Source organism: Ambystoma mexicanum, chromosome 4p (genome assembly GCF_040938575.1).
Source record: "Ambystoma mexicanum isolate Mex_15411 chromosome 4p, UKY_AmexF1_1, whole genome shotgun sequence".
Lineage (NCBI taxonomy): Eukaryota > Metazoa > Chordata > Amphibia > Caudata > Ambystomatidae > Ambystoma > Ambystoma mexicanum.
Window position 1 is genome coordinate 251,755,142 of NC_090927.1, and position 27,131 is coordinate 251,782,272.

Here is a 27,131-nt window from a genome sequence, read left to right on the forward strand (position 1 = left end):
CAATCGTCTTATTGTTTAGAATGTAGGTATGGCCTTTTTAATGGATACCTTACTGTCCAGGTTTGTTTAGGTTTCAGTATATTAATAGGTGCTGTTATACTGACAGGTACTGGGCAGAGCCCATGTGCTGCTCTCTGCTGATTTAACTGTTCTTCATACATCACATACTTTGATGTGAACTCAATAGGCAATGAGAGGGGGGCAACTGGAGTGGGGGCGATACTCGACACTTCCTCTTCAATTCAGCTGGGTCAGTTGATTATCTGGAAGTCTGGATCTGGACCTAGATCGATTAGACCGTTACCATGCACACCGGTACCAAATGTGCTTTAGCACCTTGAAGCATCTTTTGTGCTAGACGGATGTGGTAGATGGAATTACAAATAAAAGATCATAAACCAAATAACCGGACAGACTGAAAGAATATGGCCAAACACTACTTAATTCAAAGTAGGGAGACCTGACAAACACCAGACTGATGCATGTACTGTCACAACGCAGCTTGATTACACAGAGGTCTTAATACCCCAACATGCATCATCTATGATATCATTCTTCATGGCAAAATACAAAACCTATTGTGGGCAAGGATTGGTCAAGGAAACATATCTACTTATGGAATATGTAATAATTAGTGAATTGTTGGCTATTCCTTATCTGTAGGGCTGTAGGGCACGCCTTGAACTACCTCGAAATACATACAGTACCAATTATAATGGACACACTATCAGTGGATTGGTCTATCTAACATAGTGCTTTAGGTTGTCCCCCAAACCCACTGATTGGTTGGTATACTATCCCAACCTTGGACTTTCGACTATTTTAGCAGCATGTAAGCAAAATGAAACGTGTTTGATTCCCTTCAGACTACTCCCCATTTTCTCAATTAGTTCATCACCTCTCATTGGTAGGCCAAAAGCCAAAGTCTTCCTTTTGAAGTTGGCCTTGTTGACTGCTCTCTGGCCTGCAAAATTCAAGGGAGTGTGAGCACACCACTATCTTCATCTGAGAATGATTAAATAGCCCTTGTTCTCTGCTCCGAAATCATGTGTAGAAGACCATGAATCTGTCCATTTCAGCCTTCTATTTTCTGCTGTTTTATGCTGGATGCACGTGTTCCTTTTGTGCTCCAGAGACTTGCTCACTCCATCTCATATGAACTTTCTGCACTTTTAATTGACCAACAGTTGGCTTTCACAGATGTTTTCTTATTCTTCAATCTATGAGGAATGTCCCATATTCAGAGCTTATTCATGAAACTCCCTTTGTGCTCTGTGCTTATTCCTTGAAATAGCATCCTTTATTCTGGGCCAACCTTGACTAATTGTCGGCTCCACACAGAACTATCCTTCAGCTTCTCCTGATCTTGCAGTCTTAGTTTGTTTCTGAAGTAGCTAGCTGTGTCAGACATGAATTGGCGTCCATTTTCCCATCATGGCCGTCCTAGCCACAAGTTGCTACAAGTCCCTACGTATGGTCAAATGAAAAGCAAACAGTTTAAGAATGCTAAAAGCTACAATTTAAATTGGGAACAGTTTCTTTCTTGGACACTCAATCAGAGGGCTCCACACCCTCCAGCTCTTCACAAAACACAGAGCCTGACTGAACAATCTGAAGTTAGTTAAGTAGGTGCTCAGGAACAAGGAAACATGGAAATTGTAGTCCAAAGCAAAGGCAATTAAAATAAACTTAAAAGCAAGTCCCTACATGCATGCAAATTAAAAATGGACAGTTTAAAAATGCTAAAAGCTACAATTTAAATCAGGCACACTTTCTTTCTTGGGCATTAATACAGAGCACACCACACAGCCCGGCTCTTCATGCAACACAGAGCCTTCCAGAGGCCAAGTGAATGAGTGAAAGGAGGTGGTCAGAGGAGCTGATGTTGTGTGGTAGGTGAGGGTCTATATTAGGTTGGAGATTCTATGAGAAAGGTGGCATCGGATTTGATTGGTCCATGTGCAGGCGGAGAGGATGGTTATTTTGAGGGTGAAAGTGAGGTAAGATTCTGACCTAGTTGTGTCTGGATGCTACAAGAGAAGGGTAGGAAGCAGTGAGTATAAGGAAGAAGAGAGTGAAGTCAATGTGCATGATAGAAGGTAACATAAATAGACCAGTGAAGACAGTGGAGGAAGGCTGTTGCTGAAGAGGGAGAGGGGATGTGGGTGAGTGGAAAGGGGACAGGGAATGGGTTCCTGGGAAGGAACAGATATGAGTTTGGAGATAGGCTAGAACAAGTGGCCAAAAGACAGTTAGAAGGCCCAAAACAGGGATGAGGGTCTTGGAGGTAACCACACAGTTGCAGTTAATGAAGAGCACCTTGACAAGGGATCACTTTATGGGAAAGCAGCAGCCAGCAAAGGCCAAGCACAGCAAATTCCTAGCATAAGGAGAAGCTCTAGCAATGGCGAGTTCTTGTCCCTAACAGACCCAAGCAGAACGTTTCTCTATGCTGATTATGACCTCTTATTACAGATCCCTGAGCCGGACGCACAGCCGTGACTCAATAACAAGGGAGGCAGTGTGTCAAATGATCCTCTAGGAGCCAATCAGAGTGCTCAAGATGGAATCGAGTCAGATAGTGAATGGAGGATAGCACAGGGGCAATGCGCTGGTCTTGAAATCAAGACCACGCTGAGCAACTGAGGTTTGAATCTCGTATCCATGCTCAGAAACCGAACTCAGGTACGGTATTAGGCACATTATGAAAAAAACAATAAAATAAAATTAATAAATAAATAGGGTTGTTGGTCATTGTGGAGTTTTGGATTGCCAGTATAAAAACAAATAATATGTACTCTAACAACAGAGAAAAGCCCCACATGTATCGACACAGACCAATTTTAGAGAAGCGTAGGCCCTATAATTACTGGTTGGTCAGTTCATACCATACTCTGTGCTGTGTGTGGAGTTGTCTAAGCAGTACTGCAGAAGATACATTAAGAGCCCCCCTTTTCAATTACCTCGTCTGCAATTGAGTGTGTCCTGATTGATATATACGCAGCAATACACATGCAAATTAAGAAGACCCTGCCTATCCGAATTCCCTTTCAGAAATATGTGTCAGATCAAATGCATCCCCAAAGGGACCCCATATACCTGCCCCTTCTATCCCAGTGGTTTCCAAGTGGAAAAGAATCATTGGAACACCTTAATAGCTCCCATGGCAACACTCACTGCAAAGTAATGGCCCCAAAAGATGGAAGTGGGTATGCGAAAATACTGCTTTTCAAGAAGTGGAGAGTTCAGAGTGCCTTTACTAGTGACTTCGCTCACTCTAGTGGTGGACTCTTCCCCACTTGAACGACCATGGATTTACCTCAGGATTCCATGACAAGGTAGTGGAAATTGCAGCCGATGTTTCAGAGTTCGGTGGGCACCTCGCAGTGCGGCTTTATGATGAGATTGGGTCTCACTAATTAAGTCTTAGCATACTAAGGGCCCGATTATCAACCTGGTCTTAAGTACTGAAAAGTTTGTTAAAAGGGTTAACAACCTTTTCGGTTCTTAAGACCTATTCTGACGGTGGCGCATGCTTCCGAAGTTGGTAGGAATGCGCCACTTTCGGAATACATGTTGCGGTTGCTAGAATGGGTTGAAAACCAACCTAGCAACCGCCACATTTGTTACCTGACTTTTTAGAATGGTATTCTTTGTGGCACTCCTCCAGTTTTATATGTGTGCTAAAATCGTGCACATATACAGTACCATTTTCGTGCCTTTATACTGGAGGAGTGCCCCAAATAGCCTTGTGGCAGTGCAGGGTGTACGTTGTAACGTTGTAACATTGAAGCTTCTTGCTTTGGTGTATATGAAGGTGTTCATATACACCCGTTTTCTCTGCAGCATTTTTGTAAACTAACACATATGTCGTTATTTTACAAAAATGCTGCAGAGATTTCAGGATTGCGCCCGTTATTACAAAAACAGGCGCAATGCTGAAGGTGCACTGTTGTGCACTACTTGGACGCTCAGGCCCACTTGAGAATATAGGTGGAGCCTGGGCGTCCTGATTTGGTGCAGGGAATCGTGCTTTTTAGCACGTTCACTGCGCCAAGTTAAGAATCTGGCCCTAAAAGTTAGTTTCCCCTCATTTGGATACCAGAGAGCGAGAAAAAGCAACACCACACTGAATAATTAGAATCCTAATGTGAAATTGTGAAACACCATAAGGAGCACATGACATACTCACATGTTGGTTCTTTTCTTGCAGAATGATAAATGCTGACTTCAGCACAGCAACAGTTCTGATTTCTTTTGGAGCAGTTCTGGGAAAAACAAGTGCAGTCCAGATGCTGATCATGGCAATTTTTGAAATTGCAATTTTTGCATGTAATGAGCATCTTGTGGTGACGCTAGGGGTAAGTTGAATTAATTTCCCATTGTCGGCAGTTGTAAACTTAAAATGTTCTCTAAAATATTATATGTATAACAATATTCCAAAATATTGTGTCTACTTCAATGGGATACCTAAGAAAAGTTACTCCAGGACTTTTGCCGTCTCAGTTACCATTTGTAGTCAATTGTGTTCAGAATGAATATTCAGGGTTCTATGTTTCTGTTAATTTACTTTGAAATTAGCTATAGTGGAAAGGGGATAGTTGGACTGCAGTTAGATTTTAGGATCCCTTTGTGTAGCCCTTCTTCCTTCTATCCTAATATCGTGCTGGACTATGTCCCCCAGTGGGTGCTAATCCAGGCACCTGCAGGTCATTAGATCTGGAAGAGTTTGGCCTTGGAAGTGTGCAAAGTGATTAGTGTGAGTACCTTACTGGAGTTGAGCAGACGCTGGAAGGAAGTTTCCCTTTGTTTGGTGACTGCCTCTTTAAGAAAAAAACTCTTGCGGGGGGGGGGCAGACAGGAGGCGACAGTTCCTGCAACAGAAATCTGCTTCTAAGTCCTCTTAAGGCCTCACGCCTCATTGGCAAATGCAAGTTTGGAGTCATACAGGCACGCAGTGCGAACAGAACAAGGAGGAGAAAAAAAAACAAATACGATTTGGTTGGTGGACCCTGTATGTAGTAATCCTGGAAACAGCAAAGGGGTAGTGTAAGTGCTCCCTTTTCTCTGCATTTTGATAGCTGCTTGGAGATTGTTCTCTTGTTCCACTAAACACATGATTGGAAACAGTTGAAACTAAAAGCTTTTAAGAGGTGACTGCGGGGCTTGACCCTTTCAGCCTCTGCAATTGAACTTTTGTACCAGCAAAGTGGTAGTGTGATCCCACCTTTTTTTTCTTCATTTTTATCTGCATTTTGATAGTTGCTCAGAGACCGTTCTCTTTTGCCACTAACTACATGACTCAAAATAGTTGAGAATAAAAGCTTTTCAGAGGTGACTGCGGGGCTTGACCCTTTGAGCCTCTGCTTCAGAATTAATCATGGAGTGTACATGAAGGTGCTGCGGGTGGTGTGGCCGATTGTGGGAGGTATTCGATTGCACCCTGTTGCTTCACTTGGTTGTTGCAATTGTTTGTGAAGTCGTCTACTGACTACCTGTTTGTGTTACTAGGCTTTTGCGCGCTGACTTTTTTGTGTTACTAGGCTTTTGCGCACTGATTTTTTGATTGAACCTTATGGCCTCGCGTACAGGTTTGCAGAGTCAAATTGGACTGACTGCCGCCAAACAGGGGCGTTGCTAGGGGGGGGGGGCTAAGGGGGCTATAGCCCCTGATCCTTTGGTTGTAGCCCCGGATAGAATCTCAGGAGTTACAGCCAAAAGACTAGCTAGCCCCCAGTCCCAACAGTTCTCACATCAGCTTAGCCCCGGGTCTTTTCCAGACCTAGCAACTCTCCTGCCGCCAAATCATCGGTCATCAAAGCAAGTATAATAAGCTTGGATGACACAATGTGTTTGGGGGCGGCTAAGGACACAACGGGGGCATCCCTGCAAGGAACCTAGTATGGTGGCAGAGATGATGAGCAATCTAGGCGACTTGCGCCTCTGTACGTAGGGATCTTTGACTAAAGAGGCAAAATCCACAGAAGAGGAGCTGCATCTGGGTGCGTGCCCCAAAACACGGGAGGGCGGTAGTACAGGTATCTGCAGGCTTTAAGGGTCATATCTCGTGCCCGCATCCAGCTATTTGCCCTATTGCAGGGAAGACTATTAAGGACTACTTTAAGGTATTAGATGCCGTAAGTGAACTGGTGGGGATTAAAAAAACAGCAAGATTGGACAGGACACATATGAATGAACTTAATGACCTTTGCCAAATTGAGCATGCAAATTCTATTCCGTACGAAGCAGTAAGAGGCTTTGGTAACACAGTCGTTAATCACACCTGTGACCCCTCGATTCAAGATTCACCTACGGAACATTCTAATTTCTTGGATAAAGAGGGGACGACGACAATATGATACACAACAAATTTGAGGGGTCTAGTTACATCCACCATACCCTAAGAGAGGTGGATGAGCGTAAACATTTGACCTCACGAACCCTGTCTGCTTTAAATATGGTGTTGACTTTGTTCATCACATTATATGACAATATATGGGATGAAGTTAGGGTGCATTCCAGTATGTTGGTGAATATTAGTGATAAGGTGGAGGAATTGTTGGTGTTACATCAGTCTCGGAAACAACATCCACAAGAACATATTGAAGAAACATATGCGTGGTCTGAGAGGGAAAAAGGGGTCCTTCCCCCATTTTGATCACTTCTGATTTGGATGAGAATGGAGAACAAAGAAGGGTACAGGATGTAGCCAGTTGTGAAATAGTGTGTGCTAAACAATATGTACCGAACAAACAAAATGAAAGGGTTTGGCACAAAATACACAGCCTAGCTCCTCTGAAAAGGGAGCTGGGAAGTTAATGGAGAGGGTCTCTCAACGAAACAATAAAAAAAATCTAAAGTGGTAAAAATGAGAAATTCTTCCACTCTGGCTTTCTTTCAAAAACGTTCCATCCTTGGCCATATGGGAGGAGGAAAAGGTGGATAGAACCCTATAGGTGCGGAAGATATAGCTTTGCCACTAATGGAAGACACTTTGGGAAACACTACAGGGAACATAGATTACGTGTTGGCTCCGAATAGTATAATTGAACAGAAACTAGTAGGAGGAACTGAGGTATGGCAAACGATAACCCTGGAATATTTTGGGACTCAGACACATGCCGTGGAAACTGAGAAAGGGAAGATATATTCAAAAGTGGAAGTGTACGTAAGAATTGTCAGACTATATGTACTTCTACACAGACATGTCTAGATCTTTTAGGCTTAAATGGGCCGTATAGACTTTCAAGTAACCCTATCTCATCAGAAAGTAGCAAGAAGCCCATGAGTCTGGTAGAAGGAAATAAAGGAAATAAGGTGCCTCACCCAAGAGTTGACTTATGGGGTCAAAAATGGGAAAGGGTTTTGAACCCTAGAGACATAATGTTAGGAACTAAGTGTGGGCACTTGATGGCAAGCACAATCACCACTGCACTTCCACACAACAGGGTTCAATCCAAATGTTGGGGGGTGGTTAATTTGGGCTCAACTGGGGATGACCAGAGGTATGTGGAGAACAGGGATTGGATGGTGCAATCTCAGAGAAGGGATTGCTCGACCTAGGTGTCTGGCCGTGCAACACAGTGGACCAAGGACACCTGGGGTGATGTACCCCAAGATCAACCAGCAAAAGAGTGGGGGGACGATAAAGGGGATCCCTATAAAGTGAGAAGTGATGTTAGTGTACAGAGGCCCTGGGGACAAAGATCACAGGAGAGTACAAATCTGGTTGCCTTGTTGAAATCCATGCATAAACCACCTTACGAGTGGCATGACAACCGCTTTTGCTTGACCAACAATTTCAGTACTTAGGGAAGGTGATACGCCCCGGGCAGGAAGGAAAATGGGGAAAGGTGGGATGTGGTGAGTTTCCCTTATTAGCAAGAAATGCTAAACCTATGGAAGTAGATGAAGGAAGTTATAAGCATCTTACGCAAAGCAATTTCTTCGGAAGAACAGGGAGAGAGCGTAACAGCATGGGAGGGGCCTCCAAATTATGCATACACATTTGTTTGGGAGTTTCCAGAATGTTTGCTTGAACAGAAGCAATGCACTCCTGATATCGGAACAAATACCAAGCTTAAGGGCAATCTGTAGAACAGACATTGAGACGGTTGAGTTTTGAGTCAAAGCAGAGCCAAATTGTTCAATCGTTTATTTTAAATCAAAATTGTTGTTTGACTTGATACTCTCTGAGAGAGAGAGAGAGATTGATGAATCTGGGGTTCTTGGTAATGACTGTTGACCTTCAGAAGATAAAAAAGCTGCAGTCAACGGGTGTGCAGGGTAAAGGCGCTGATGGAGTAACAAGGGGGGGTGTGGATCAAATGTGGCTCCAGAAAAATATGTTTGGCCTTCTGTAATTCAGAGCTGGTGATGTGAGGTCTTGTGAAAATAACAGAGTCCACAGTCAGATGGACTTGTAGGAGGTGGTTTATTCAAAGAGTCTGAAGCTGGTAACAAGGAACATTAGGGGCTATGGCAAACTAACTAGTGACATGAATGTGACAGACCTTTTAAATGATTACGCAATAGCGTGTCTGCAAGAAACCTGCGCCACAGATGACCTAATCTGGGATGGCTACTCTTGCTTCCAACAAGGGGCGACTAGAGTAACTGCGGGCCGTCCATTGGGGGGATTATGCACTTGCATTAAGCAGGGGGTGGGTATCTAGGATAGCTTAATATCGAATGACAATAGAGGCATCTTCGGGTTTATTTTGAAATTGAATTTAGACTCAACCTACACATGTGTTTTAATAATTCATGTGTATTAGCTTTCTTCCCATTGTGAAATTATGGATATGCTTGCGTCATTGGATGAATTGATGGTGTCATTTAAAATGGAATATCCTGAATCAGAAGTCTTAATGATGGGGGACTTCAACTCGCATTGTCTCCCTCTTAATTTGGGGATAGGCAGAGAACACAATTTTACAAGCCCTTACGCATCCCTTCAAATTGAACAGGGAAATTATAGGATGGAATTCTGGGAAGGGTGGGGCTTGTTAATGTTAAATGAATATACGCATGGAGACATACCCGTGGACCCCACTCGGCTCCTAAGTAGAAATGACTCCTACTCATGGTAGGACTAAGTGGTTGGATCAGAGGGCCTATGTCGAGGTGCAGACTGTCTCAAGCTAATTAGTAGTCACATCAGTCATCACAATAAATTAAGTCTAAACTTCAATTTGATTATTCTACATCCCAAAAAGACCAGTTCTAAAAATATTATATTAAATAAGGTTGGAAAAAAAAGAGTATGGAGTTTATAAATCGGCTTATCAGGAGTTTGTGGGACAAAACTACTTTTACGGATTACGATTAAGGAACTGGATGTTGAATTCTTTCCTATGTTCATTATGGAAAAGACGTCTTTGTCCACTAAAACCAGAGAGAGGGGTTACCGTTCTAATCGACCCCATGTATATGTGGAGGAGGTCCAAGTAAGGAAGACAAAGATGCTAGGAAGATTAGAGAAGTAAAAAATAGTCACCTAAGAGAGCTAATTAAGATCGCTTGTATAAAAAAAAGTGAACAGGCAACAAAAATTGCCACGAAAGCCATGGGTATCTCCTTCTCGAAAGTGAGTGGGAATCAATGCTCGAAGCAGTATTAAAAAAAATACCAGCCATTTTTGGGATATAATTAACTATTAGAGGGGGATGGCTGAATTAGCTATGGCCAATCCGATATCGCAAGATGTTTGGGTGAATTACTTCTTAAGTCTCTACAGAGGGGTCCACTCAGAACTGACCAGCGAGGCGACTGGGGGGTTGACTTTGGATATATCGGTACCAAATCTGGAAGAAATTATAAAAGCAGGATAGAACTCACGCGCCCCCAGTTCAAACGGTTTGTGTAACATTATCCTGAAACAGGACAACATAGTATGTGCCAATTTGCTACACATTCTCTTCCTAAGTGTAGTTAAAACTGAAACAATCCAGTCTTCTTGGGCTACATCCATAATTGTTCCGAGCTATAAAAAAGGAAGTCTTAGGGAACCATCAAGCTATAGGCCTATTGCCCTAATGGATATTGAAAGCAACATTGTTGCAAGGTGCTTATTAAAGGAAATTTAATTTTGGTGTAGTAATACAGAGATACTTTCAAAATTCCAGATGGGTTTTAGGCGGGGAACGGGCACTGAAGCAAGTGGATTTCTTATTCAAAAATTAATTGACCAAGCATGTATGGCGGGGTAGGACCCTTTATATGTTGCAAGCATAGACCTGAGTCTTGCATTTGATAGCGTTGACAGAGCAAGACTCTGGGAGAAGCTCTCAAATCGGGGTATACCACCTTATATTTTGGAAATCCTCATCTTTTTGCATAAGGGTATGAAGATATGAAAATAAGACTGAATTTGAAGGGGGAGGTCTTGAAGTCAAAAGTACAATGCGCGGATTGAGGGAGGGGGGTGTATTTGTCCCGTGCATCTTTAATCTTTATTTGGCATATCTGGTGGAATTCGTGAAGGATGCCTCCTTTGTTGCTCTAAAATGAAATGATGTAAGATGCTTTTGTGTGGCTTACACTGACATCATTTTGCTGTTAGATAGAATGCTGCTGGGACTACAAAGGCTTCTTTCTCGTTTCAAGGAATATGCCAAATTAAATGGTTTGACCACCAGCCCAAAAAAATCTAACATCATGTGGTATAAACGTAAACATAAAACGGCTGACTTTAAGTGGCCAATGGGTGGATCAATCCTACCTTTGGTTCCAACGTCGAAATATCTGGGGTTTAGGCTCACTAGGCCTAAAGAGATTAGGAATTACAAAAGGTGTTTTTGGGCCAAAGGTTGTCAGTTAGCGGCACAAATGTCATTTATTGCCAAAAAATATTGCTGCTTCACCATACAACCACTTGTGCAATTTTACAGATCTAAGGTGATCACAGTGTTAGCACAGGGGCTGGAAATCATGTCTAAAACCATTAATCTGGAATTAGATGAATTGTTAACCTTTATACTGAGGAAAGCATTAATGCTACCTAATTGTGTACCCTTGACAATGATTTGTTTTAAATTAGGCTTGAATTCCTTGTCGGCAATAACACATTTGAGAACCATTTTGTTATATCGGAAAACATTGGTTGGCACAAAAAAATATCTTTAATGCACTAATGGGTAGTCAGATGAATAACAAAATGAGGGAGGGGTACATTTTAGCTAAGTTTAAAGCAAATAGTAAAGCGATCATGGATCGCTACGAGGTGCCTCTGGACTTGTTGCTGACTAATCCTGGATATGCAAAGCAGAAGATCATGGATGCAGACTGGATACAGATAGGTGAAATGAGATCTAATTACTGCATATTAAAGGAAATAGGACTGGAGAGTAAGAAGAGGGGGACTCCAGAGAATTAGCTAAGACATTGTTCGGTTAGGCGATATCAAGACACGTTTATAAGGTTTAGATTTAATCTCTTGCAAACAGAAGAGGTGTTGGCAATAAGAGGATTAAATGAAAGTACAATTTGTTAATTTTGTGGATGCCTTCTGGAATCCCTTAAACATTAGGGTACTAATAGCAATAAACTCTTCTCAGAGGGGGTTATTACCACTTCAGGTAATCCTCGTTCTCCAACACATTTTTTTCAGAAGTTCATACTTGATTTCAGATAGCTCTCCCCTTTTTTCCATTGGTGCCAGTTTATTGGCTCTTGATCTTGATTGGACATCTACTGTCCTCCCCTTTTCTCTGATTAATCCTGTTTAGTTACTGAGCATCATCGCCTTGAGAGTTATGACTCCACCCCTTTGAAATAGCATTTTGACCACTTCAGTTATGACCTTAAAAACGACAACATGGCAACATTTTATTATTCACAAATATGAGTCACAAACTACATGTTTCCGAAATTGTCTAATGATGCCAGACATAATGAAATATGTCTCATTTCAGCACGATGTTGCGGTTTCAAATCACAGATTTGCGTGATTTATTCAAGCAGGGGAAAATTTAATGTCACAAGATGTTATATACATGTATCTTATTCAACAAGCTCTCAGCACCCTGCATCTCTTCTTCGTGACATTTTCTTGAAATTTATCATCACATTTTCAGGCCTGCAGAAATGTTCTTGTCTTCCTGACAAGATTATATAGCTCCCCCCTTTAGCATCATGTGGCAGTCTCTGTACAATGTCAGTTATCATTAGCTCAGGGATGGAGACCACAAATTGAGTTTCCAATTCCAACTATTTTCCAAAATTCACCCATTACGGGCTGTCTCTCTGATTACAAAGTTCTTAGCACCTAACCCCATACATTCCTTCCCAGACACTGCTGCAACGTCCTATAGAGAATAGAACAGAGCTTGACCCTTGCATCTGATGGGGTAATGTGAGCAGTTTGGGTGTTCAGCACACGTTTATGAATGCTTATTAACAGAAACGGGTGATTTTAAAAAATATGTTTATTTCTATTAGATGGTGCCTGCTTCCATGTCTTGTATCCCATCCAATACAATGTTTCCATCATCCTCCTCACAGCTTATTTACTGTGTGCCTTTGAATACCCTTCTACAGTGCAGTTTCATATTTAAAATGTTCCTTGTTCCAAGCTGCAGAATGCACACATTTCCGTGGTCTCTCTCTATTTTAGCAAATGAACCAGCGTTGTCATGGTTTTGCAGTTGCAATGACCTACTGTCCTTTTCTCCGCCACTCCCACTGTGCTTTCCAATTACCAGAAAGTATTTCTTCACTTTTAGGCCCAACGTGGCCAGGGGAAGTTTATTTTGTGTCTTGGAACTGCCTTTAAATATCAGAAATCTGAATGGATTTATTGGTTGGTTGGTTGGACTGCCTGACTGGCAAAATGAAATGACAGGACAGATTAGATTAGATGACTATTCAGATCAGACTAACTGGCTATGAAAGTATTTAAAGGGCTGACTGACTGAGAAATCATACTGATTGGCTGACTACATCAACTTGACTGAGGATGTATTTGCTGATTTATTTACTGCATGGACTGATTGACCATACATCCAATTGCATGACTGAGAAACTGGACAACCATTCTGATGGATTTACTGATTAGCTCACTACTTAATTCTGCTGACCTAATGAACTAGACAGAGTGGCATATTGTCGGACCTCCTGCTTGTCTGACTGCCTGAATATATGGTGGATTATACAGTGAGTAAGCAAGTGTGTGAGTGAGTGAGTGAGTGACAGAAGTTGAAAGAGCAGTGTCTGAGTACGATGACAGCTCCTTCATAGTAATATCACTTCAAGTGCACAGTATTTTATTTATTGATGTATTTATTGTATATCAAATATTATATGAGCTTCAAAGTGTGGCATGCAGGTTTGTTCAGTGCACACTATAGAAATTCTAGTGGTTTGATCAGTACATGACCCCAGCAATTCAATGCTCCTGACAAGCACACACACTAATGCTGGGACTGTCTCTCTAACACTCATCCAACAGAAATATTGCTCAGATGTTGGTAAAAAGGACACACTATGTTGTACCAAGATGATTCCTTTATTTGTTTTTGAACACATTTATTGGGACTGAGAAACGTTAGTTAATGTAGTGCACTCTAAACAGAACCAATTGCTGCTGCTTCTGCTGCTGCTGCTTAATACACCAGAATGAATCTTTCCAATGTAAGACCATTTATAAAGAAACAATGATTCCACTGGAACAAGGGCTTGTAGGGCTAGAGCTATGGGGCATTGCACGGTCCATACAATAATAGATAGGAGCTCAGCAAAAGTAAATAGGATGACTATTGTTACATTTAATAAGAAACACAATACAAACATTGTATGAGTTAGACACAGGGCAACACATTCAGGACATTCTACTCAAAAACTTGAAATGTCTGCCTGGTTTGCAAAAATGAATCTCGTAGAGGGTGGCGAGCTTCACTGGTGTTACCAAAATGGTGTGGTGGTCACCCCAGTTTTGAAGTTACCTGAGTTGAACTGTGTATCTAGTCAGCACGCGTGCAACGCGTGCAGAAGCACTCTATTTAAAATCAGTTGTTTAATTTGAATTCTTAGTACTCCTTTCTCAGTGCCTACCCTCTCACTATCCTCACTCCAAATGTGTAACTCTACTTCTAGACCTTGCAGCCCACACCATCGTTCCATCTCCAGTGCTACTACCCTCTGCCCTTACTGCCATCTCACCGATAATCTGGTCTCAACACTACTGTCTGACCAGTCTTTCACCTCACAGTCTCATCCTCCACCTCTCTTTTCCCATTCTCATGTTCACATGCCTGATATCCCTCCCTCTTTCTTCAATCTCATCTCATACAGCATCAATTGGCTTAACCCCTCTTTTACTGTACATTTCTCTACACTCATTTGCCACACTTGCTCCTTTGTGTGCACTCATCACTCACCCTAATCCGTGCAGCCATCTCTCCTTTCACCAACCACTCCCGCATCTGCAATCTTCACAAACATTCTCTCCAGGCAGTTCCAAAGGCTTGGAAAAACTGGTCACCCCGGATACTTGGAAGTGTAAGATATATTGTGGCGCATATCTTATTATTTGAGTTCGCTCATTTAGTGGCCACCTGGATTTCATGTCCCCAAATGTAAACCCCTCCACCTCCACAATTCTGGGCAAGAAACAGGCAGTTTGTTCAAAACTCCAAGTTATTTAAATAGAGTAATTACAAGTGGTCCCTGGACCTCATGCAGGGGTAATCACCACAATGTTACACAATAACAGGCAGCTTATCTACAGAAACATTAATTTGCCTATGTGAATCTCACTATTTCTCACACACATGCATTCCATTCCAGGATCAAATTGGCAAATATCTTAACACATCTACCCCTTCTCTGTCAGTATATCAACATCTTTGACTTCACAAAATTATCTCCAAATTGCACATACAGTCTAATTTACAAATCAAATAATTTTACTTTCCCTAATAATAGCAGCTATTTATAGAATCAGAGACTTGTTGCATGTCTCACTTTTCCTATGTAGATCTGACACTGTGGGTTGCTAACCTTTGTGTGAAGTGTACAGTAGGCTTACCCTAACTTGCATTACAATTCTGAAGGTTTTGGTTTAGGGAAGCTGTGTTTTTGATTAAGGGCACACATAATCTCACTTCTGCAACCCAACCTGTAAAAATGACTGCAGAATTTATATTACATAGGTATAGTTTCTTCTCTTCCTTTTCACTAAAAGAGTGCCACTGTGCTGTGAGGGGTATATGTGATTTACAGGTGCTCTATTTTAATGGGAACAGAAATGAGTCCTTTAAACTTCCTCTCATCTCACCGTCCTTATCAAATAGCTATGGAATTCAGAAAATACCCATTATCAAACATATGTTCATTAGGCTCCGCTATGAACATCATCATATCACAGCCCAATGCTAAGTACTTCTGTGAAAACACTTTTGGAACAGTTTAATGAGATTATGATTGTTAAAGAATGGCAAGCTGAAAGCACAGAAATGTTATTCATATCATTGCACCCACAACTCAGATTTTTTTAAAGAAGTTGGATTGATTTGATACCCCACTTTTGCATGGTGTGAGATTGCACTGTTTATTTTCCCGTAATCATCTCCTGGAACATGAATTTTCCCTTCCACTGTCCTTAAGTTTAAATTGGCGTATCTCTTTAATCCATCCACATGAACATGATGTGTTTTTTCTTGAAGCTCTCCCCAGTTTCAGAATGCTCTCCTCTGTGCTCCTACTATATGTATAGTGTCCAGAATTCCTACACGTACTGCATAAATATGTCATACTATGTGACTGGCAAAGTGTGTCCGTTGACCTACCTCAATATTGAACCCTCCTGTTGACTATACATCTCAAATCTTTAATGATGGACCTGCTCAATTTGTGAAGCAGCACAATCTATAAATGTTACATTTATATTACATGTTGTGCTGTATGAGCTTGTTTTGCACTGATGTCTTTCAAGAAAAAATCTTTATGCAAGATTGTTTCTTGTAAGAAATGTCACTTATATCACTCCACCCCCATGCTCAGTCATAGGATTATGGTATGAGTGAATATTGAATGTTCTTGGAGATGGGTAACTTACAAAGGATGTCCATGTACAAATCTGTATTATTTGGTCTGTCTTGCTTCCCATTGCAAACAATGTTTATGTAACATTATTAACTTCTAAAATGCTAGCCTACGATGTTAGTAATAACATTGTTAATCTAAGAACACATCAACATCTGACTTGGTTCTGCGGTGGTTTTACTAGACACATTATTGTGTGACACATCTGTTTGTTTTAATTTTCTGTTTTTGCATGTGCTGACTGGAGTCCTGCATTGATTCCCCTCAAGGTGATATATAAATGTGCATACACACACACATTGTTGACTGCTTAATATATTTTTTTTTCTGTAGGCTTTTGACGTTGGAGCATCAATGATCATTCATGCATTCGGAGCCTATTTTGGTCTAGCTGCAGCTCGAGTCTTGTACCGCCCAGCCCTGAAAAATGGCCATGAGAATGAAGGCTCTGTTTACCACTCAGATTTATTTGCAATGATTGGTATGTTATATAGCCTGTTTTGTTGACTGTGTATTTGTGATTTTAAATAAATACAGATGTGTCCTTAGACTGAAGGCTACTGATTTCGAATGAGAACACACATGCTTCAAGAAACTATTGGATACTAAACATGAAATCAAACATGATTCTGGTGTGATACAAGATGGTGAGTATGTTTTACAGAAAAGAAACATGGGAGCAGTAAGGATGTTGATTATATGAACAGATGTTTGGTACATAAGAGTCTCCAGTGTTTGTTTAAGAATATGTGCTGATGGTTAGATTTTAGTCCGTTATGAATCGAGATGTAAAGGAATATATAATGTCATCGTTTAATGTTGTTAGTTCCTCATGACATGCAAGCATTCTGAGCTAAAGGAACTATGATGTAAAGGGATGGGAGGATGGGAGGGGTTCAAAGAGGACTAATGAGTTCAAATAGTGGAGGAAAATGTCCAGTTTGACCATTGTCACATTAGAAATTACTATTAATACAAGCTCATGTTATGGGGTTAAAGGAAGAGTCTCTTATTCTTGTAAGATGTTTACATACTGGGTGGTGTTCAGATACTATCTAACTTATTGTCATCTTCTGAAGTTGTAGACCCCAAAGTATTTTTTTCACAAGTTTGACAGACATAAATCCAGCATTTATCAGAGTTAGTCTGCCTTTGCTAGCAAGCAGTCCTGAGGTTCTCTAATGGTGTACACATTTTCAATGTGTGGCTTCATCTTCTAGACCAAAAGCCATGGTGGGGGATGGACAGCAGATTCAGTTTAATCCTCTTTTCCATCAGGTGTCCTGAAATGATTTAATGCTCAGGAAGATTTGTTTTTGTGTTTTTATTATCCGTATCTTTGTTCATGCTGTACTTTTTTGAGAGTGACTAGAGTTGTTTAAATCGCATTTCGACTGGTTTGACTCCTTCCTTACGGACCGGACAAGCGTTGCCTCCATTTTCGGTCTGACCCCATCCTGGATAAGTACGGGGTCCCACAAGGCTCCTCCCCTTCTCCACTCCTCTTCAACCTATATGTTGAATCCCTTGGAGAGACCCTCTGCAAACACAGCATCCATTTCCACCAGTATGCAGATGACACACAAACATACCCACATCTCATCCCCCTCACAACTTAACTTCCTATCCTCAAAACATTTCACTCCATCATCACCACTGGAATTGCCACCCAATTCCTCAAGCTCAACTTTTCCAAAATGGAATGCCTCCTCATCTGCCACCCCAGACACAAACCCATACTCACCTCCTTGATCAAAGAACTCACCAAAGACAACCCACACACATCCCTCTCCACACCTGTTAAATCCGTTGACTTCACCGTCAACCACCCACCTTTACTTCACACAAAACATAGCTGTGTCACCCAAACATGCAATCTAAAACTACAACTCCTATGAATGATCATACACATTCCTTCTTGTAAAGACTGCTGCACAACAATCCAAGTACTAGTTTTCTCCACGCTGGACTATGGCAATGCTCTCCTCAATGGACGTCCCTGCAGATCACTTTCTCCCCTGCAAGCCATAAAAAAACACAGCTGTCACGCTCATCCTCCTCCTTCCAAAACCTGTACTCAATGGCCCAGCTCTTGCCCAGCTCAAATGGCTCCCGTACCCTAATGAATTGCCTCCAAAAGATTCTGCATTGTTTTCAAAGCCATTCACCACAAAACCCCATCTTCCCTTCACAACAAACTCAAACCCACACAAACACCAGGCAGGCAAGCCAGCATCTCCTGTTCATTTTACTCTACAGACCAGTGTGCACAGAAAAGCAAGCATTGACCCACTGGGAACACGTGGCATGGAACACCCTCTTCAAATGTGCATTGACCCTCCATCATCACTTTCAGAAGGAGCCTCAAAACATACATGTTTCCCAAAAAATAACGCTGCCCCTCCACCTTCTCTGCTACCATTTGTCTATCTTAATCCTTTTATAATATCCTGAAAACATTTAGTAACGTTTACTTCACCTCCATCCTTTTTAACCGTTGAACCTTGTAATGCACTCTGAGACCATCTGTGTTGGGCCAGCGCTGAACACACATTTGGATAAATATCAAGTTGGGCACTTTCTGAGGCCCCGGGTCATCGAAATCCTGACTCGTAGCAAGGAAATCAGCATTAGCCACACTCATTCTATTAGAGCTTTCTCAAAAACTGCTCTGGTGATCCTTCAATGTTTACACTAAGTCTAATCAAACTCTCATTTCTAAAGTCACAGAGCAGTAAGGCTTGGACTTTGTAGCATGCAGGCTTCCTGTAAAGTAAAATTTCACAATTATAGGTCATATCAGAGGTCCACACTAGCTAGGGAGTACTAATATAATCTACTTACTTATCAACATGTTGCCTTAGCATAACATACTAATGATGTTAAGTAAACACTATTAACATATATAGCCATCTATACATCTAAAGTGGGCTGGTCAATTGGATCCCCACCTAATGTTTTATTAGCACAGTCAAATAGCATACAAATGCAAACCGATAATGTTAGGAGCTTAAGTGAGTGAGAAAATAATTATTACACACATAACACCATACACCATATAATCATAAGGCAGCACCAAAGGTAAGCTTAATAAATCCTTACCTACTCTAGGAGCACAGGCAACACTGTTCCAGGTAGGTAAGTGTAAAGTCAGTTTGTAGATGTTTAAGGGAGGAGGTTTTAGGCTCAGTACACTAGAGGCAGTTTTATATTGGGAAAACACAAGTTGTAGAAAACGCATGTCCCACTGATTTGATTTGATTTGATTTGAGGAATGAATAACGTGCTTGAAACTGACCAAATCATAAAGTGGCGCAGGTGACCTTATGCTAAAAACAAATTGCCAGAATTGTAATAATACCCATATTTCATCCAGGAGGACAGCAAAAAACGTTTTCAGAGCTTTCCGAAACTTAAGCAGTGAGTCCAAAGTCCTAATCTCCCTGGTAAACTGTTCCAGAGTCTAGGAACAAACACAGAGAATTTTCTATCCCCTCTAGACACAAATGAAGATGAAGGTATAATTAACAGAGCATAGTCCCTTGAGCATAGACATCTCAACGGTTGATACTGCCTAAGCATATATTTCAGGTAATCCAGTGCTAGATTATTCAAGCACTTAAACACCAAACATGCTACCTTGAATTGAATACAGTCATCTACTGATAACCAATGAAGTAAACGGCGTGAGGGGGACAGGTGAGAGGATTTATTTAGTTCATAAATCAACCTGACCTTGCATTCTGAGCTCTGTGCAGTCTACTAAGTTGTTTTTTTGAAAGGCCCATCAGTTGACTATTGCAATAGCCTAAGTGGCCATGTGTGAGTGCTCCCACCACCAAAGCATGATCCTCTTCCAGAATATATGGGAGAGCTTGCTGGAGAAGTCTCAGGGAGTACACAATAGCTTTCACCTTGACTCCAACCTGGCTTTCACTACCCATGTTGCCCTGGCAGATGCAGCCAATGTTTTTAACTTTGATAGCAAACTTAAATTCAACTCCCAGTAATTTAGGAAGTGACCGTTTTTTTTTATGGTGGCCGAAAGATGCTCGGGCCCAAACATGATAAACGCTGACTTGGTTGCATTCAGTTGCAGTTGATTGGAGGCCATCCTATCACTAATCTCCAAAAGACATTCACTGATCTTGGCAAAGGTTTCCTCGACCTTGTCAATTGTAATGAAAACCTGAGTATCGTAAGCATAGGATTGGAAATGTATTCCATGATGTGTCATAATTTCCATGACTAATCAGAGATGCAAAGGGAAGTAGCAGCTCCTAACACACTAGATGGGCCCCAAGGAGGAATTCAAGACCAAGGCTCCAACATTTACTATCACGTATGGGTAGCTGTAGGGATGGATGGTATGCCCCTTTGAGCACAGATGGGGCTGGTGAGCAAAAAATATCTATGATAATTCCCATCAATAATTCTGATTTTATAAGAAAACACTAAATTCTGAGTACTCTTACACGATTATTCTCGTTGCTGTACATCCAGCGATCACTTGTGCAGTGCTTGTTCGAGGTGTCGGATTGAGTTCCAGCAGGTAGCATTTCTGGTCTTTGGCAGAAACATTGTTTCGATGTAGCATCAGGCTGGACAGGACTGACAAAGATGAAAAGTGTCTGCTTCTAATCCCACAATGTTGGACTTATCCTCAGAGATGACGGATGGGAGATTAAGTTGAATGGCAACATTTCAAGATGAGCAGGCACTGGCACAAGGGCAAGTGAACAGAGGCTCCAGACTGCCACCTCTTCTCAGAGTAGAGCTGCATTAGCAGTGTGATCAGTTTTGAGAGAACCAGAAGATGATCAAACAGGAGCACAGTCGCTTCTCTGGGTAGTGTAGACCTTCGGGTGACCCATGAATACTTTGAAATCCCCAAAGTAAGTGGTCTGTAGTTTATGGCAGGGGGAACCCAGTGTAGGTTCCCCTTTGTTGTAGAAGAAAAGATCCAGAGGTTCCTGGTGATTGACCTGAACAATTCATGTCACTGTTGCAGTCTTCTGCCTAGCCATAATACCTTCAGTCTGTTACCTCTTAGTTCCTTTGGGCAACATAAACTATGGCTCCAGATATCCATATCAAGGATGGGAAGTGACCCCAACCCTACTATAGAAGGAACATGCAACATTTAAACAGATAGAGCCTCTCAAAACATGGACAGCCAGCTCCCTCACATCTGCTTAGCATCAAGATCCACTGTGGTAGGAAAGTGGATTGGGTCCAGACAGACCCAATCCCCAGCTTCAATTTGTTCAGGCTCTCAAAGCACTGACCTGGCTCCCTGTGCAAGACCCCTGTGAATGGGGTGTTGCTAGGTCTGGGAAAGATCCAAGGCTATGCTAATATCAGGACTGTTGGGACTCGGGGCTAGCTAGCCTTTTTGTTGTAGCCCCTGAGCTTCCTTTAAGGCTACAACCAAATGGCCCAGGTCTATAGCCCCCTCACCCCCCCTAGCAACACCTCTGCCTGTGAAAGTGTTAATAGATATGTCCAACCACAAAAGGTAGTAGTACAAAAAACAGGGCACCATGAGGAGCAGCCATATTGAGTATATGGTACACAACAGGAAATGATCACAGAAAAAATGAATGCAGTAGCGAACCAGGAAATGGTAAAAATGGGATGTGCTACAGTGTGAGAACAATGGTGGCAAGAACACTAGAGAGACCATCCCTACATTGATAACCATAGAGGCTGAACAGTGCACCCAAATCAATGTGAGTTGATCGGGTGAGAAAGTAAAAGGCCTTCCCTTATCCCAAAAATCAGTATGGAACCAGACTATTAGCAAATATGCTGGGGTACTCTATTGAAGTCACTGAAGGAAAGTTGAAAAAAGAAAACCTTTCAGAAGTCCTTGCTAAGATTTAAGATGTTAATTTAATGTTACAAATGGGGGTGAAGTTTTTGAGGAATGGTGAGATCAGTGTTAGGTGCATTGATATTGTGAAGTGTCCATAGTTTATTTTAATAGCCTTGATTAAACACCATACTGTGTGACTGCTAGTGTTTCAATGTTTTCCCTACTGATGTTTACTGTGTAAGTATTATAAAGGTAAGACAATGCTTTCTGGGTTTTTGACAATATTAATGAAAGTGCAGTTCAACAAATAGCCAAATTAAATATAACTATTGCCTCAATTTTAATGAAGGCACATACATCATATCGAAAACAGCTTAAAGGCACTAGCTGTAAAGGAGACCCCTGCTCCACAGTTATAATTAGAGAATGCTCTCCTACCCTTATCCCGGCACTGACGAAATTTGTCGATTCCTCCTTTGCCACGAATAGGGTTCCAGACAACATCAAGAATGCCTAGATTACCCCCTTACTGAAGAAACCAAATATTTGTCCTCTGACTGCCTCAAATTATCGACTGATCACTAATACCACCTTTTTATTAAAGATCTTTTATAGAGTGGCATATAATCAGATCTCCTCTTTTGTGGAGCAAAATCATATCTATCATGATATCAGTCAGGTTTCCGCACAAATCACGGAACTGAAACGGCTCTACTGGCTCTTAAGTCCCATCTCCATCACAGGATGGATTGCGGTCACATATCGCTTCTTATGATCCTTGATTTGTCAGCAGCTTTTGACCTGGTGGATTATTGCATCCTATCCACCAGGTTAAAAAATAATGCTCACTTTTCCCAAGCAGCTGTGGATTGGACCACTTCCTTTTTGAAGGGTAGGCAAGTCAGAGTGGCCAGCGATAGTGCAGAAGCAAAACCTTTTATCCTCACGTACGGCGTCCCTCAGGGGGCTTGCGTGTCGCCCTGTTTCTACAACATTTTCATGATCCCCTTCTTGCAGATGTTGGAAGAGGAGGGGATCATTTTTACAAATTATGCAGATGACACACAGTGTGTCATCCCGATAACAGGAGCCCATGTGGAGGATGAGAAACTGATTAACTACATTTATCAAAAGATCCAGGATTGGATGGTGACGAATGGCTTAGCCATTAATAGTGCAAAAACTGAGCTTCTCTTAGTGGGTTCAGAAAACAAACTTGCGAAGCTGGGCCTCTGCTATAAGAACTTCACCATCAATAATTGCACCATTGAAGTCATGAGTAAAGTAAAAACCTTGGGGATCTATCTGGATAAATATATTAATATGAAGGCTCAGGTAAACGGCCTGGTCTCCTCGCCTTCTTTCGTTACCTTAGGCCAATTGTACCAGAAAATAATTCTGAAACCCTGGCAAGGGCTATCATCGGTACTAAGATCTATTACTGTTGTAGTCTCGTGGTTGGCTTATCCTTATCTGATTTTCACTGACTCCAGGTCATACAAAATGGTGCAGCCTGAGTTGTCAAACGTCTTGCTAAAAGAGGCCACGTATCTGAAGCATATAGGAGCCTGCATTGGCTCCCTGTTCAGGCCAGAGTATCATTCAGATTGCTTCTCATCACACATAAATTTGTGCATGGTTCCATGCCGGCCTGTCTGAAAGAACTCATTTCCCTTAAGAAAAACACCAGAAACCTCAGATCCGATGAGTCGTACACTCTTCTGACCCCACGTCTTAAAACTAAGAAATCAAGAGATGCTGCATTTGGTTCGGCAGCGCCACAGTCCTGGAACTCTCTTACAAGGGAGTTAAGAGCCACAACATTGACGGATGTTTTTAAGAAAGGACTAAAAACTGTTCTGTTTTCTTAAACATTGCTATTTCTCCCGATTTCTGACCGCCCCTGCTTCCTCCTATTTTGTACCTCTGTCTCTATGCTATGTTGTTTTAATGTGTTGTTTTCTGTGTTATAGCACCCTTAAGGCTTAGGGTACCTGGCGCGCTTTATAAATTAAATAACATAACATAACATGTATGTTATTCTGAGTTATTTTATTTTTTCTCGCAAACGGTTTTTACATTCTCAAGTTCTGCAAAGGATAATGGTGGCTGGGATGTTAATAAACCTTACTCCTTTCAAAATTGTATAGACCTTTTCAGTCTTCTGGACATCACTTGACCTCGGCTCGACAGCCTCTAACACTGGAAAAACTTAACCAGTGCATTGGGTCCTGCTTTAAACCTTATAAACAGCACCAAGAAGCCTGGTTCGAACCACCAAGAACAAAGAAAGCTATTATTGATAGATTACTGCCCCCGGTCCATCTTTGGGCACCAGAGACTGGTTAGGCACCTTTAATAACTTTTTTTGCAACAAGAACCTATAATTTTTTTACAATATTCTGGTTGTTGATTGCCTTTCACCCCTATGTCATTACCCAGAGTGCTGCATCTGTTCTGTCTTTGCATATTATATGTTCTTTACACAAGGGTGGAATTTGGAAGTGTATTCTAGTTAGTTATTTTCGCATATGGTGTGCTTAATTAATGTTTATATATTTTTATAGAACATTCATTGGACATCCCTTTAATTTGGACGTTTGTGGTTTGTTTGGGTCACTACTGTATCACATGCGCACCCATCTTGAGATTATAGCCTTCTGTCGGACCACGTTACCACAAAAGGCAAAGGAAGTATATCTCTACACTGTTCCAGTTTTACGTTTATGATTTGGCTGGCTGTATTCTTGGAGAAGAGTAGTAGTGAGTAGTTGGTATGGACCCTACTCATCCTTGACTCCTTCAGGGTAGAAGTCTTTTTTGTGACAATCACATGTGTACACTTTCACTGATATGTAAATGGGCAAGCTACTCAAGAGATCAGCCTTTCAATGCTCTTCTTATATGGCATAGTGAGGTAAGGAAACCCATCACTCTAGAATTGGCATTTTGGAGTTGTGGTTTTATTAAAACCATGCATAAGGGCATCTGTGTTTTAATTTCCCATCACAGCATATTTCAAAGATACCTTTGCATGCTAAAGGAGTTATTACCTATGTGGCCAGTGCTTTCACAAAGTAATGTGTCAAGGCATACTTGAGCTGTCAATGTAACCCCAGGAGACAGGATATTACCAGATTGGAAACAAAGACCTGCAAGTGGACAAACAAGGACGCAGGCTTTCTCCTAATATGCAATGTGTTGCTGGAACAAGTAATCAATGCAAATACAGCTTGCCCACCTCCACCCCACACTTTAGGCAGGACCCAAAGACCCTCCCCTATATGTTACAACTGACCAGTTGCTGATTGCTCCACTCAAATCTATTTCCGCCCCCTCCAGAGCTCCCCCATCACCCGATCCGTCTCTCCTTCACAGCATCTTCTTCTGTTCCCGCACCCTATCTATAGCCACTGGGTATGTCACCTATAAATAGTGCATTTTTGCTTCAGAGTTTCCATTTGGTAGTTAACACTTAATCCATCTGTCTTTGTGAGTCATCAGCTTCATTTGAGTGTAGATTATACCCAAACATTGTGAAGTAATGATGAATGCGTGCTTCCAGTGCAATGCCTGCAAATCGAATAGGCTCATCTTTATGAGTGTGTGTGTGAAAAATGTCAACCGCAGGGTAATCATCTTGCACCCAGATTCTGATTCTTTTCTGCACCGAAGAGATTCATTGCATCCATGCAGCGAAACTCATGAGAGTACAGAGTCAGGTCTAATTCCTTGCTGGGGTTCGCACAGAATCCAAGGATCCCCCTGAACACCCTCTCAAGAATTGTTTTTATTTATTTATTTATTGTTCATTTGTATAGCGCCTTTACACAAGAAGGGTTTCAAAGCGCTCAAGGAGGGGGGAACAGTGGGGGAAAAAACAGTCATGCAGAGCCCTTGACCTCCTGAATGATAAACGCCTGCAAGTTCAGGAAAGTGCATGTATAGCATATAACAGTAGAGATAACGTTTTCATGTCTGAAGACAGTCCTTCGTTTTTCCAAGTGCCTTACACAAATATGGTAAGCCATTTTTCTTTTTTTTAAAAAAGGGGGTGGAGGGTGGAAGAGATAGTAGTACATATAACTGTGGAGATAACTCTTTCATGTCTGACGACAGTCCTTAGTTTTTTAAAGTGCCTTACAAAAATAGGGTGAGAAAAGGGGAGGGGGGACAGGATAGAACAGATAGGTTACAATACAATGCTAAGTTGCATACAATCATAATTACGCAAGGAATTGCCTTTCTCATATGTGGTCGCCAATCAGGTTTAGGGATTAGGGGGGCAGGTTTATATTGTACTTACCCTGCTTTCCCTCACAGCCATGAAACAAATAACCTTATGTATCTTCCAAAAGTTCTGATCCAGTCAAGTGTGTTAAAATAAATAAGGATCTGTTAGGGAAGCAAAGATTAAAGTAGGAATGCGTGTGATCGAGTTTCACGAATAGATCTTCTGATTTTATAGAGTGAAGTTTGCGCAAACACTGGTTGAAAGTCATGTCTGGTCTGCTTTTATTCAAATATAGGGACGGTCTTCCTGTGGATGTTTTGGCCCAGTTTCAACTCTGCCATTGCTGAGGCTGGGATAGACCAACAGAGAGCCATTATCAACACATACTTCTCCCTGGCGGCCTGCGTCCTGACAGCATATGCATTCTCAAGCTTGGTTGAACACAAGGGCAAGCTGGATATGGTAAGGTCATTATTGCACGCCAAAAGGCACCACACCTCTTTGCACAAAATGAAGATCACATTCAGCAGTGTCTGCCCTGAAATGTTCATTGGCACATAGTGATGCCATCTCTTGGGGGCACTATTGATGGACTAACATTGATGACTTTCAGGTTTCAGCTCCGTTAGTCGTTCATTGATGTTGTGAATCTGCCTCTGCACCCGTCTGGGAATGATATATTTTTCTCCATGGTTACTATATTTGTTTCAATAAATATGGTCCTACTTTGACAATGTTACAAGAAGTGGTAGAAGTGTGCCAAAAAGTAGTGGAACTGTAACACCGGTGGGGGCGGGGTAGACAGAAGAGAGCAAGGGGCAACTCATGTGTCAAGGGTTTGCCGATGGGCCAGGTTAATAGCCAAGTCGGTTGAATAGGCAAAAGAAAGAGGTCCTGAGGTCCTCTGAATTGTTTTTCAATGATTTCTGTCAGTTGCAACATTTATATTTGCCCTTGTAAAATCAATCATCTCTGCTCGCTGATCTTGACTCTGCTGGAATCCATACTTGGCACCTAGCTGAAGCGCAGCGGATT

The 27,131-nt window shown here is 41.7% G+C and overlaps 1 protein-coding gene across 1 annotated transcript in view; it reads left to right on the forward strand.

Moving 5' to 3' along the window:
• RHAG (Rh associated glycoprotein) overlaps positions 1 to 27,131 on the forward strand; it is a 196,304-nt gene that overhangs the window by 58,458 nt on the left and 110,715 nt on the right. Inside the window, exons 3-5 of the mRNA XM_069605769.1 lie at positions 4,214 to 4,361; positions 16,378 to 16,525; positions 26,392 to 26,558. Coding sequence (XP_069461870.1) covers positions 4,214 to 4,361; positions 16,378 to 16,525; positions 26,392 to 26,558 — 463 coding nt within the window. The remainder of the gene's footprint in view (positions 1 to 4,213; positions 4,362 to 16,377; positions 16,526 to 26,391; positions 26,559 to 27,131) is intronic.